The sequence below is a fragment of the Rhea americana genome, unplaced genomic scaffold (assembly GCF_003343005.1).
Source record: "Rhea americana isolate MKP2758 unplaced genomic scaffold, rheAme1 scaffold_335, whole genome shotgun sequence".
In the NCBI taxonomy this organism is placed as follows: Eukaryota; Metazoa; Chordata; class Aves; order Rheiformes; family Rheidae; genus Rhea; species Rhea americana.
Genome location: NW_028186463.1, coordinates 131,520 through 145,212, shown reverse-complemented (window position 1 = coordinate 145,212; position 13,693 = coordinate 131,520). Strand labels below are relative to the sequence as shown.

The 13,693-nt window shown below is 46.1% G+C and overlaps 1 protein-coding gene across 1 annotated transcript in view; it reads right to left on the bottom strand.

The window, feature by feature from the left end:
* SLCO2B1 (solute carrier organic anion transporter family member 2B1) overlaps nt 1–13,693 on the bottom strand; it is a 63,001-nt gene that overhangs the window by 10,107 nt on the left and 39,201 nt on the right. The window contains exons 8-11 of the mRNA XM_085311235.1: nt 10,182–10,290; nt 3,337–3,501; nt 1,494–1,686; nt 511–670 (exon numbers count right to left, since the gene is read on the bottom strand). Coding sequence (XP_085167361.1) covers nt 511–670; nt 1,494–1,686; nt 3,337–3,501; nt 10,182–10,290 — 627 coding nt within the window. The remainder of the gene's footprint in view (nt 1–510; nt 671–1,493; nt 1,687–3,336; nt 3,502–10,181; nt 10,291–13,693) is intronic.

Sequence of the window (13,693 nt, the reverse complement as noted above, 5' to 3'; positions counted from 1 at the left end):
TTAGCCTTTCCTTCCATTACTGCATGTAACTCCAACACAGGAAACACAGCTAAGAAAGGAGACTTCGTAGGTCCTAGTTTAAGGGTGAAGGGAATGCAGAAGGTCCTTGAGTCACCCATGCAAAAAGTCAGCTCAAGCTGCTGGGTAGCAAGGGAAATATTACAGCTAAAGTGTCCTATGCAAAGTCTGACCTGGGGTGAAGTAGCAGATGGGGAAGGATGCACCAATGTCCTGAAGGGTTTCTGCCTGCTGCCTTGGACAAGGACTTACACTGGAAAGGRCTGTGTTATACTGGTGAGTGCTAAGAGACACCTTCTGCAAGGAGTATTCCTGGGACATTCTCAGTCTTCCCCTGCTTATCCCACAGTCCAGCACAGGGTCACTCAGAGCAAGATGCTTGTCCAACACTACCAAATGTCAGAGAACCTAATTGCCAGGCTTAAGCACTGCATTGGTCATCCCTTATTAGCCATCCCAAGCCAGAACACTAGAGGGGTGGAAATGACTCACCAGGACCGAGTTTTTAACTGCATCAATGTTCACAGTGTCACAGCCAGCGTAACATGGTGAGATGTATTCAATAGAATCAGAGCCACAGATGGGGTTATAGGCTTTCTCGGGGCAGTTACAGTGAAGGTTACACTCCAAAGCATGGTGTCCAAATTCAGAGCTGTGACAGAAAGAAATATATGATTATATGAGTGCATGTTATATGAGCATCAYTAATATATATGTCAAGAGATATGTATATAGACATTAGTAGAGTAGTAGAGAAACACTGTATTGCCTAACACTGAACCTTCCACATATGTAACTTCTAAAGGACCCACAGAAATTGTTATAAATCCTCACGACCTTTTTTTGCCTAGGAAAAGCAGCCTGACTACAAGTGGTCAAGGGAGTCACCCAGTTGCTTCATGTTGTGCATTCAGCTCCCAGTGTGGGGTCATCAGAGTAGTGCAACACCGTGCTCTTGAAGGTGGTGACCTTCCCTCTTAAGGCTTGATCCAACCTCACTGAAACCTCAGGAAGCTGACTGAGGGGATTTGCAGAAATTTGGATCAAGCCCTGAGAGAAGCCAAGGTCCTGTGTGCACTCCAGCTGTGCAGGGAACTAGCCACTGCTTTGCAGGTATTCTCCCAGGGCTGCATTCTTGCCAAATTATTAGCCCATGCATAATATTCTGCACTTTCCAAGATGAAATTTTAATCGTGTGTTTGTGGCAGAAAATGCATTCGCTTCGGGTTTCATGGCCAATGAAGTTAGAATGCAGCAGATTCACTGTTTACTCACAAAATACTATTTTCTAGCCTTGTTCTATCACCATTAACTGTTTCTCATAAGAGAATAACTCAATTTCTGGGTATTCTGTTTAACTTTTAAACTCCTGTCTCAACTCTGAATAGTGCAACTGGAGGTAGCAATGCCCACACCCATGAAAATGAGACACCGATACACTKCTGGTCACCCAACTTAGCTTAAGTTCTTGGTACCTCTCACTGTAGGTGATGCCAGCAACCTTCTGTGTTGGGCAGCCGAGGAAGAGCAGGGGAAAAGCCAGGACCACGCAGAGTAACATGCCAAGGATGCATAAGGCGCTGCACTGTCTCAGGGACATCTGGAACCTCTTCATAATGGCACCACCCACCACGATCCCGACCATCGCCCCGGGGATGTTCACAGCACCTGGGAGAAGGCACCAAGAGCAAGAGAGATGAAGTCCAGCTGCGATCTCTCCAATGCCTTCCTTGAGGAGCCGTGCCTCCGAACAGACTCGGAGTCAGCTTACTAACCRAAACACAGCTCCCATTAACAGCATCCAGGGCATCACTAGCTCTCAAAGCACCTTGCAAATGAATTATCAACATGACATTTGGAAGATGGAGCAAGTCAAGAGTGCCGAGATGAAGTGCCTTGTTTCACCTAGCAGCCCAGGGCTAAGATTTACAGCTTGAACCTAGATCTTGATTTTTATCATCTGAACCTTGAGTAAGAAAGAGGAAATAACCATTGGCCCATTCATAGTGAAGGCCCAGAGGATCTGTTGTCGTAGTATTCAGCATCAGTGATCTGGAAGGGATCAGAGTTGTTTGAGTAAAACTTATGGAATAATACTAAGATCAGAAACAGTAGTTTTGCAAGGATGGACAGATCCTGCTGCAGACAGGCTCCCTTCTGTGTAGAAAAATGGAAGATCTAGGGACCAAATCATCCAAACATAAGGTCCCAGTGAAAAGTTAGAGTATTCAAGCAAATGCAATCTTTCAGTGTATACAGGAGAAAACATCAAGTAAACCTGGAGAAGATAGATACTTTATTTCTGATAACTCTATTCACATAGTGAAACTGTTGATGGAATAATGTGCCCATTTCTGGTATCATCATTAAAAAAAAAAAAAAAAGAAAAAAAGAAAGAAAAGGATTCCTATGAAAAACTTGTAGTTTTGAAAAACTCACTTTACAGTGGGATACCAAAAAGCACAACCTATTTTATTCAATGAAAGATTAACAGGGAGGTTGCTTTTAGCCCACAGATACCTATGCAAGGAAAGGATTTCCAACCAAAGAAAACTTTTTAATCTAACAGTAAAAGGCAGAGCAAGATTCAATAGCTAGGAGTGAAAGCTAGATAAATTCACACAGGAAATATAGCGCACATCTTTACCACCAAAGGTAAATCAAGCATGAGGACAACTCAGTAGGGCCATACCAGTATAAAATACCATTTCTTCACTACTTCTGACTACATTTAGCCTGCTATGGAGCTTTACCAGTCTGTTCTTTTCTTCCAATCTGTTCACTGTTTTCTGATATATTTGTTAAAGATTTTAGATGCTTACTCTAAGGAATGCATACTACTTGTTTAAAAACATTGAAAATACTTCTGCACCTGTTGTCTAGACCTCAGAACTCTTCAACTAGTTTGACTTAGTGTAAGAGTACGGATTTGTTGTTTATTTTTTTATTATCGTGATAAACTTGCACAGTGAGATCCCAGCCCAGCACAGGACATTATGGATACTGCAGCAAAGCATGTCTAATCTCACGAGAATATACACTGCTTAAAACTTCATCCTTTCCTTTGTTACAATACCAACAGCAAGCAAGTAGCCCAACTGTTATGAGCAATTAGTTTAACTCTAGCAAGATTTTTGAAGAGTTTATAAAAGATTAGTACAATGAATCTCCAGATGATGGAAGGAGACTGGCAGCTCCAGAGGAAAAGGTGTTACTCAGTAGTCTCTAGATTCTAAGAAGATTCTAAGACTCTTAGAACTCCAGGTCTAAGAAGGGCTCAAAAGCTGGCAAGTCCGTGAGCAGGACAGCAACACTTACCGATGATCATGTTGGCAAAGGATGCAGTAAGGGAGAATTGTCTTTCCAGGAACTTCCCCATGAATGTTGCTAAACCAGCAACCATGGCAGAGAGGTTGACCTGAGCCAAGACCACCAGCAGGAACACGGGATGTCGGAGGTTCCTCAACAAGACCAGGGGAAAACCTGAAAGGAAAAGGAGAAATCACAGAAGGAGTGAAAAACAAAACATTACTCCATGGAAAATGGAAAAGCTTCAAATTTCCATAGAATTTTTGTGTAGAATGAGCTATTTTGTATCGCTTCAAGGTAAGTTCTTAACAACATTTGCTACTTATTGGACATAGACCAGAAAATCTGGGCAGGACCTAAAAAAAGGAACAGGAATTCCTTAAATAAAAAGCAGGTTTCATCTAAACTGACCCCAGCCACCCGGAGTGAGGTGTCTTGTTTAAGCTGCTTGGGCTCCCCATCAGTAAGTGGGGAAAGGGGTGGGGGGAAGAAGTTGGCAGCTCATCCCATCAGCTCTAGGAACTGGTCAGGGGTCGGTGAATTAATGGCGGAAGTTAGTTGTTGAAAAAGATGAAGCAACACAAAAGGTTTTCAGTGAGAAGTGTATCCAGCCCTAAAGTGAGCATGAACAGAGAATAATTCRTCTCTGGACACATCCCATTCCTCCYGAGCTCTTCTCTGTACCTCTTAATTCTTTCAACTTGCTGCTAAGGTAGGTCACATTTATTTTCTGCTGAAGCACATTAGACCTGGGAGCGGCTCTGAACATGTGTGCGCAGACCGTGTATAAAAGGTCTGAGTCACACACAAAACTCAGAAGCGCGTCAGTGAACCCTGAGTGAAGCCTCGTAAGCCAAGCAAATTGATACAGTACATGCACATACAGAGCATTGCAGCCGGCACCTGRGTGGTGGGTTCAAGAAATACTCAGCATCTTCTGCTAATGCAGAGGACAACTTTACTGCCTTCTGCTGAGATACCTCCTCCGCAAAAAGTTTGCTCTGAAAATGCTCCACACCCACCAGGACCCTGGAGGAGACTCACATCCTCAGACGGCCACGTGAGAGAAATCTGTGGGTCAACCTCAGCGCTGCAGCTCTGCGAGGGTTCATCCTCCTACGCTTGTGCTCTCACCATGAGACCATACCCCAGAGCATATGGATTTAGGGCTGCCAGGGACTTGCTAAGCCTTAGGAGAAAGGCAAGTGGCCACAAGAGATTTTTTTTTGGCCTCAGCTGAACCTCTGTAAATACTATCCATCATCTCCTGCCTTCGACAGGCAAACTGTACCAGAATGGCTGAGAGCAGCATGGAAAACAGCACCTTTATCCCCCACTGCTCACTGGCAAAACCTGAGGGCTTGCACTATGTTTGTATGCTAGTGTTGCACATGCAGACTCACCCGACAGGGACGAGGCATTTCCCTCGGTAGGACAGAGCAGAGACTGGCACCACATCTCAGATGTGGTCTTGTGTGRTGTGTGTGTATTACTTTAACCAGCACTGACTGAGTGCAAAAGCTGCTACAAACACACACCACCCGAGTAAAATCAGCTTCTCATTTCCTTACCCTAAAGCTTTCTTCAAGCATTCTGCTAAAACATGAAGTGTAGCTCAGAAGCAATTAAAGGTTAATTTCCTTGTTTGCTGCATTTGCAATTCCAGTATCCTTTTCATTTCAATAACATAAATGCATTTTTTGATTACAAGTGAAAAACACTGAAAAATTCCCCAATGGCTGAACCCTCACTGCTTGATAAAAGACATCTTCAATCTGCTCAGCAAAGACAGCTCCCACTGCCCCCACTGCCTTGGGAATCGAGACGCCTGGCACTGACACCCACCAGCTGGAACGATGCTGTTCCCCAGCTCTGAGCAATTTCCTCTTCATGCAAAGCCTGAACCCGCTTTCTGCCTATGCCTTTGCTCCCCCGAAATGCTGTCTTCCTCTTTGCTCTTCATCCAGCTTTGCAGCCCACAAGGAAAGGACACAGCTAAGGGCAACTTCCAGACAAACAGCTGATGAGTTTCCCAGATGAGAACACGGCAAACCAATATGCTGGAGCAGAGATAAGGAATTAACAGGAAGGATTAATGCAAGGGCCTGCTGTAAATTAATGGTGCTAATTCTCAGTAACCCACAAACAATTGGGACGATCTTTGTATCTGTGCCAGCATATATACATTGATGGAATGCATGTGGGACAACCATCAGGTGCTTGCCTGGAAGTCGCCTGAGCTTGGCATTTGMTTTAGTTGCCCCCAAGAGCAAAGGTGCCCCTGTGGCTGCAAGGAGTCTTGAACACTCTCATTAGGTTCCCTGCCCGCCCTTCTCTTAGGGTTATGCAAACAGCTAAGTACATGGACACTGGGAAGCATCAAACTTAGAGCACTAGAAATGGTCCACAAATGCAAGACRTGGAGTTCAAGTAACCCAAAATGCGAACACGATGGAGAGCTGGGAGTACAGCAGTTAACGAATAAGAGAATGAGGTGTCACGACAACTCTGCGGTAGAAAACGGCCCACCTGCCACAGTGACATGATCTAGATGAGACCAAGGTCGGCTCCAGAGAGGGGAGGTGATTTTGCTCTCAAGTATCAACAGAGCTGTTGCTTTTTGAAGGATATTTCTGCCTAGTTTTTATCTTAGATATATGGGAAATATGAAACCTCAGCATGCTTGCTGAAAGATCTCCTGAGAATTAATCCAGGGTTTTACACAAGGCACAGTAAATCTTTTACAGAGAGAGATTTCTTTYCCCTCGATATTTTTGGTCTTTTCAATCAAACTACTCCCTGACTCCCACCCCAAATCAGAMCTCTAAAGCTGTGGTAGCAAGTGGGTCTAGCCTTCACAGTGGGAGGTAGCAAGACTGCTGTCCTTTGCAATCACCATCTCATTAGAAATTCAGTCCTTCTTATAGTACCAGCCCGACTTCCCCCTCTGAACTAAAAGCAAGTGGGGAAAAAATCTTAAAACTTTAAAATAATAATAAAAACATCCTTGAGACCATCTSTAAGCACCATAGAGAAACAAACGAGTCACAAACCCAATATTCTAATTGCTTTGAAGATCACCTTTAATGGATTAGTTCCTAGGATGTGCAGCAGAAGCTAACAGTCCTCCCAGGTGTTTTCAGCAGACACCTGGAAATTAGCAATGGAAATGACTTAGAGCTAGCTAAATCCTCTTTCTTGATTACTGTGAGCAGCTCTAGTGACTGCAGAAGGAGCGTGTGTGAATATGAGGAGCAGGGTGCAACCCAATGTCATCCAGCGCATCTGTGCAAGAGCCAAGATCATTCCCCACAGTGCTCTGACTTTCCCGGTTTTGAATAACTCCAGTGACTGGAGTCTGCTCACTTCTCGGGTGACTGACCTCATTGTTTGCAAAGGTCCCCAAAGATTTTCTTGAGTATTTATCCTGTGCACAGCTCCATCCTGTTATTGCTGGTTGTTAAGAACGGAAAAACTTCCTGTCCTTGAGGCATACTTCCCACAGCCTTGTAAACTGCTCTGGATGCTCATCACACCTTGTCCTAGAAAGATTCAAAGCTCGGTGGCTTTCAGAAACATTGAGAACACGAAGCAGCTCAGGGGATGGACTCTAAACCATCCTCGTTTTGTTCCCAGTACAGTCAACAGCAAAAATTCCTTGAAGCCTTATTTTGCTCTCAGTTATCTACATGTGCACTGAAGCAACAGAGTAAGTTACACAATGCATTTCCTCCTCCATAACCATATTTCATGTTGCATCATTTAAGCTGAAATATCATTTAAGCTGAAATATGTGACTAAATAGTGTTTCTGAGCATCTCTTTCTCCTCCAGGTCAACTTAGTAATTTTAAGGCTCGCTTCAGCCAAGCCCTTAAGAAAATGAACTTATAATAGTATTCTTCACTGTTATTCTGCTCGGGGAGATGCCTCAAATACTTTGCTGAATCACAGCCTAAACAGCATCTTTCTCACCATCTGGAATTTCCCCTGTGCTTCAGCCAGGTCCAGAGAGGYGATTGCATTTCCACCACACATCAACACCGGAAGGAAAGCTGTCCTGCTCTCTCCAGCTTGACCGACAAAAGGATGCTTTTAGACAAGAAAAGCTGCCTTCCTCCCAGGTGGATTGTTTCTCATTCTTGTTCAGGTTTATGGCCATCTTACAGCCCTGCCACCCTAGATGGCCCACGTGAAAGTATTAGGCCAGTTTTCAAAATGTAGAAGTGAGTCAACTCGGAGCACACTGCTTAGGCAAATGCAACACTAGTGCTAGTATCATCTAACTGAAAGTGGGTGAAGATGTCCAGATGAGCCATAAACAGACACAATCCTAATCTCCAGGGCCCCTTTACAACCTACATACTTGCAGTGTTCAAACTCCAAGAAGAGAAAGAGCATGTTACTAGAGATGCAGGAGGAACAGGATTAAAATATCACAGGGAAATCTCAGATGTATGTCAGAAAAATCTTGTGCAGTCTCTGCTTGCATCCTAACGCCTTTCTTCAACCCCATCTCMCAACCCACAGCCATGGCACAGCCAGCTGCATTTATGGTCCAGAGCTCTCCATCCCAGGGGTGACACCAACATACTGGGTAGCCCTGGGTATACGGCTGTCCGTGAAGGYTTCCCTCCAAATGCAGATGGACCAGCAAGCAGATGAGATCCAAACCACTTCTCCTTCTGGCCGATAGCCATCTCCAGCCCTGGGCTCAGCCACTTGCCCGCAAAAATAATGTGTTTTTCACAAGACAGAGAAGAGCAACAGGTATAACACCAAACTAATTAAACTGATTGCTTCTTCTCTTGTAAGAGATTATGGGAAACTGCTTTGTATGATTTCTGCTGGCGGGCTAGCACTGCCAGTCTCCTAAACACTCCTGCCTGTTTGTGGAATGGGTTCTCCTCACACCACGTGGAGGTGCCGCTGGCAGTCAGCAACACCAAGGAGACAAGTTTCAAAGGCTTCACAGCACCACCTGCTCAATCCCAGYCTGTGCAGGTGAGCAAAGCTGCACCCATTTCCTTCAGAAGTAGTAAGATGTGGTGCAAAACACTGAATATGAATATGGCATAGGAATCAGATTGTTCTCCAGCATTTCTCCAGTACATTTTGTTCTATCTCTCTCTCCTCTTTCTTTTTTAAAGCAACAAAAAGTATAAAATTTCAAGGTGATTCAGGTTGGAAACTCTCCAAATGCTGTTTTCATAAACCATTGCATGGAGAAGAACAGCAAAAACAAAGAGGTAAGAATACTGAGTGAGAAAAGCAGGGGAATCACAAACTGGTGGGTAAAATTCTCTTTCAAGTGACCCCTAGGCGAGCTAGGACTAAAGCCTTTTGACTTCACCCACATTATCCTGGTTTGCACCATCACACATGAGCTACCATCCACGTTCTGRCTCCAGGGAGGGTTTTGTCAGGAACAGGTGACAGCATAAGTGTATTTTACAAGCGTTTCAGGGAGTCCCTGCCCTGAGCAGGGGCTCTGGCATTGCTCCTACCACTCGTCGATATTTGAAAGCCCCAGCAATTTCAGGGGGATCATTCTGTTGGTAAAAGTTACAGATGCTTAGTCATTTGCAGGGCTTTAGGGCATAAATTCTCAAAATCAGGGGGCTTATTAGCACAGCTMCAGCAGCCTTGACAGCAGTACCCTGATACAAACCTTGAGTCAAACTCACAGCTCTGCCAAAGGCAAGATATTTCCCTCTTGTCTTCACCCAGGAGCAGGTAGCTCATTTTTATTCATTTTTCCAAGACAAAGAACAAAGTGTTGGTGTGAAAATCCTATCCAAGTGCTACAAATCCATTCCCATGTTATAGCTTCCCTCACCAATGTGCTGAGCACACAGCACAGCACGCAGGTTTTCTAAACCACAGCACAAGAAGGTCAACAGGGGAACAACCCCCGACTCATCCCTTTAATTTGGGATTAGGCTAGCAAGCAAGTGGTGCAACCAGCAGAATAAAAACCTGCCCACACTCATCTGACTGTGCCTGCCCTGCACTGACCTTAATAAAAAGAGAGAGTTTCCAATAAATTAAACAGATAAGATTCAGGAAATACGGAAGGAGCCAAAACGAGTTAACTTCAGAGGACCACTTTTCTTAAGTAATTACCAAAGCACCAAGTATTTCCTTGAAAAATTCCTTAGTAGTGGCCTCTGCAGATTAAAGCCCAGCTGATTTCCTTCAGCATGAGAGCCTTCCTGAGGCCACTCATTCCTAAACAAGCCAGCTGAACCAGATTAAGTTCACCCTGCACAAATGTGCTGCTGATTTGAATTGCTCAGACACTGGCTGCAAGGGGCACCAGCCATTTGCAGCGGGATGGGGGCAGCAGCCACGTTTGCTACCATCACCAGCTTTAAAAGAGGGGGATTTCAAAGGAAAATAAGGGCTGCCAGCACTGCTGGGGGTGTAATTTCTGCTATGATCTGAGAAAAAGTTGAGCAATAGCAACTGGCTGGCGTGTCCCAAGGTGCAAACCCCTCTGCTAGCTGGGGGGCTCTTCCCAGTCCCCTGGCTCTGCTTGGTGCTCGCCATCCTCCTTCCTGGTTGGCTTTGGGCTCCTGCAAGATTTCACCCTCACAGTAGCAAGTGTTTTCTTGCTGGAAAAGATCTTTATTTTTGTTTCCTTTTATTGGGAAGAGATGGGCAGATCAAATTTAACCTGGCACCATGCCTAGGCAGCATCTCAAGGGCTTCTCTAGGAGCACAGGGAGGAACGTTGCTTTTCCTCACTCTTGTTGCAGCCTGAGCATTGCCAGGCAGCCGCGAGGTGTTCATGCAAGCAGAGAAATCACCCCCCCAACTCAAGGGTGGGAAATAGGGTGATGCATCGACTTACATTTGATGAACTCGGTTAGAGACATGTTTTGCATTTGTTCAGATCTTGACCGAAGCTGGCTGAACATGTCTTCGCTCTCCTTGCTGTGGCTCTTCTCCCTGCTTGYCACCTGGGGACAGACGAGAGAGGCTGTCACTCAACGGCCTGCCTGCCAGCGTTTCTCCTGAGCTGCCTTGCTTTTCCCACAGCTGCATCATCGAAAGAAAGAAAAATCTCCCTCCTGGCCTAGCCCGCTGCTAACGGGCAAGGACAGGCAGCAGCCGGTGTTTGCACAGAGCTGGAAACGCTTCCCAGGCTTGCCCATGCTGAAAGCACCGATCTCCGCCCCGGTGCCACGCCTGGAGCTTGCCCCGATGTCTGTGCAGATGGGGAAGGAGCTGGCTCCCTCCTTTCCCCAAAGTTATGGCTCGCAATTCATAAAGACGAAGTCAAGCTGTTACCCAGGTGCAGCACACTACGTGCACAGCTTCTACTAATACGGAAATTCAGGAAACAGTATCTTCTGCATCAAAAAGGACAGGAGATGCTTTTCTTCCCTAGAGGGTCTGTTTGGTCCCTGTGAGTGGAGGGGGCAGGTAACCCCCTGGAAACCCCAGGAGCAACATGCTGAGACCTCAGGGCAGAATTCACCTCAAAGGAGGTTAAACGTGCCCCGGATTGGGGTGTAGGATGCATGTTTCCCCCGAGTCTTGGTGCATTGAGCAACAAGCTGCAATGCCTTTGCCCCTGTCACCAGGGATTCCTGCTCATGTTTGGCATTTTAGCCATGTCTCCGACACCCTGAATAACAGCAGTAGRGACGGGATAGGAGGTCCCATCCCTGGCTTTGCTGCATGGATGAGGCCAAGTCTTGCAGCTGCCCTTTCCTCCTCCTCCGTTCATGGGAACTCAGCTTTGCAGCCGGAGGTCACACAGCTCTGGCAGCCTCTGATTACTCCTCTAATTGAGTTGCAGCTGGTGCTAATGGCTCTGCACCTACGCTAATCAAGGAGTGTGCAGGACCCTGGTGTCACGCTTCCACCTCCAGCCAGACGCGCCCTGGGCATGATTTCAGCTCAAAAACCGAGAGGGGCTGATGGAAGAGGAGAGGCAGAGGATGGAGGGGGGAAGGCTCAGGCTGCCTGAGATCATCCCTGCTTCCATCAGGAGCTGGGATCCATGTGTCTCAGGCAAGCATCCAACCGCTCTGGTGTTTAGTTCTTGCATCAGCAAGAGGGAGGCCAAGTGAGAGGAGGGTTTCTTGGATGTTCATTRGATCTCCTGCCCTCCAGGCTTTTCAGGGAGTCACTAGATGGAGTGCCTGAATTAGATTAGATTTGCTACTATACATGTATAATAGCAGGAAGTGTCCAGATGGGAATGTGTTTCTTCATGGAAAACCGCAGCACGTGCTTAGCTAGTCAACCAGAGCCAGCAGACAGGTTTCTGACACATTTACCCTCAGCTCAGCAACGGCACTGACGAGACTTCTGACACAAAGTTAATGTGAGTCAGACAAATGAATGCATTCAGTACGAATTAGATGTGCTTAATTCACAGAAAGAACTGGACAGCTTGTTGGCTAAAATCATCTCTTTTCCTTTAAAAACAAGACTCATTGAATAGTAGAGAGGTCAAAGTGTCCTGCACTGCGGATGCCACATTCCCTTTTTAAAGAGCCTCGACAAAACAAAAGTGAAATTTGTGAAACTTCCTTCACAGTTTTGATTGGTAGAATTTAGAGATTAATATATTTTCCAAATGCAAAAATAAGATCCAACTTCCTCTCACTTTTCAATTAGGGCTATAGGGTCTCTGTCTCTTGCAGAAGCAGAACCAGCTTCTTGCAGAAACAGGCCCGAAAACTGCACTATTTTCCAAAAATACATTCAAGCTGTTACCGCCTGTGGTTTTCTGAGACAGTTACTATTCTTTTTATTTACGAGAGATAACAGTGTGCTGGGCATCGCCTGCACATCGAGGAAAGAACCCAAATCCCCGATCTTCAAAAATCCCCAATCCTGGATTTCTTTACATGAGCTGCAATCCATTACTCCGAGTGGGCGATTTGGCAAGCCGGAGGTTGTTGCTGCAATGCTCCGGGCCGGCCTTTTGACGCTTCCCCGCCGTCTCCCACTGCATCTTGCCAAACCAACCCGAACAGGCAATTAACAATGGGGGAAACTTCTTGCAAAACTCCCCTGCTCTTGGATTTTTCAGAATTAGTCCTTGCAACAGAGCGAGGCTGAGAACCTGGAGAGGACCAGGACTTGCTTTTGCAGGAAAAGCGAATGAAGGTGGCTTGCCAGCAAGTCTCACTTACACCTGCGCAGCGTTGCACCTGGGAGAAGGGCAGCCACAGGCTGCGGCAGGCTGGGTTTATTCAGATAAACCACACACACACAGAGAAAAGGATGAATAATCCTGCTAGTGGCAGAGAGGTTTTCCTTGCTTGATTTGGGGCTTCTGCASCGTTTCCCTCTGGCTGAGCAGAACCTGGCCCTCTGGGCTTAGTGAAAAATAAGGTCAGGGATACTATTYTCATATTAAACAAACAAAATGTAAAACCTCACAGCTCCAAACCCCCAACAAGTCAGAATTAATTTCTTTCCCGACAAGGTCATGCTCCCTGCAAACACCTCATTATGCTTCCTCCAGCAAACGTGGGTCCCACCAGGGACTCTGTTTCCTWCCAAGTTAAAATAACCAGTTTGCAGGCACCTTGTCCACATGAAAGGCAATGATTATATTTAGCCATGGTTTGTGTCTGTCTGTAAAGCTCCCTGGGGAAAATCTGAACAGAGAGACTAACCCGTTCCAGCAACGCAGCACTTACATGCTGTTGCCACCAACACACCCACATACTTGGTCATCAGGTGCTCCTCAAATATTGCTCTCTCTAGATCACCTTTGCCAGTGCTGTAAGAGCTGTACCRAAGAAGCCACAGAGCACCACAGGCTCGTGGAGGGCTGATGTCTCCACGTGGGAGGTGGGAAGCCAAGGAGCTGCTCCGGTTAGGAGAGCCCGAGGGAAAGGTTTCCTAACAGAGACTTAGATTTCCCCACCCTGGCTCTTTAACCTTTCTCCATTCACTGATAACCTATATATGAGCAGAGTTCTATGAGACTTTTTTGGTCAGTTATTTTCATTTCAGCTTTTCACGTCCATTCGAAGCATCCCAGGTCACTGCTGAATACATGCAAGAGGATTTGTATCCRATGGACAGTCTGCCTTGAGACAGAAAATGGAGAAGTTTTTTCCACTTCCTTTCTCTAATGTAATTGCATAAAGACTCTGCCTGCCCTGAAGAWCAGCCATATCCCTGCCCCAGCATACTCCCACCACGCTGGACTCAAAAAGTTCACTGGGACCTCTGGGAGCCAAGGGGCCACCTCCATGCACAGTTGTTAGCTACTCAGATTCTGAAAATACTCTCTGCAGGATCCCGCTGATGGCAGTGGGTGCTGGGTGGTGTCAGGGCAGAGCAGGAGGTTCTCACCGCTTTGCAAGTTTGGGCACGCTTGTGCAATCC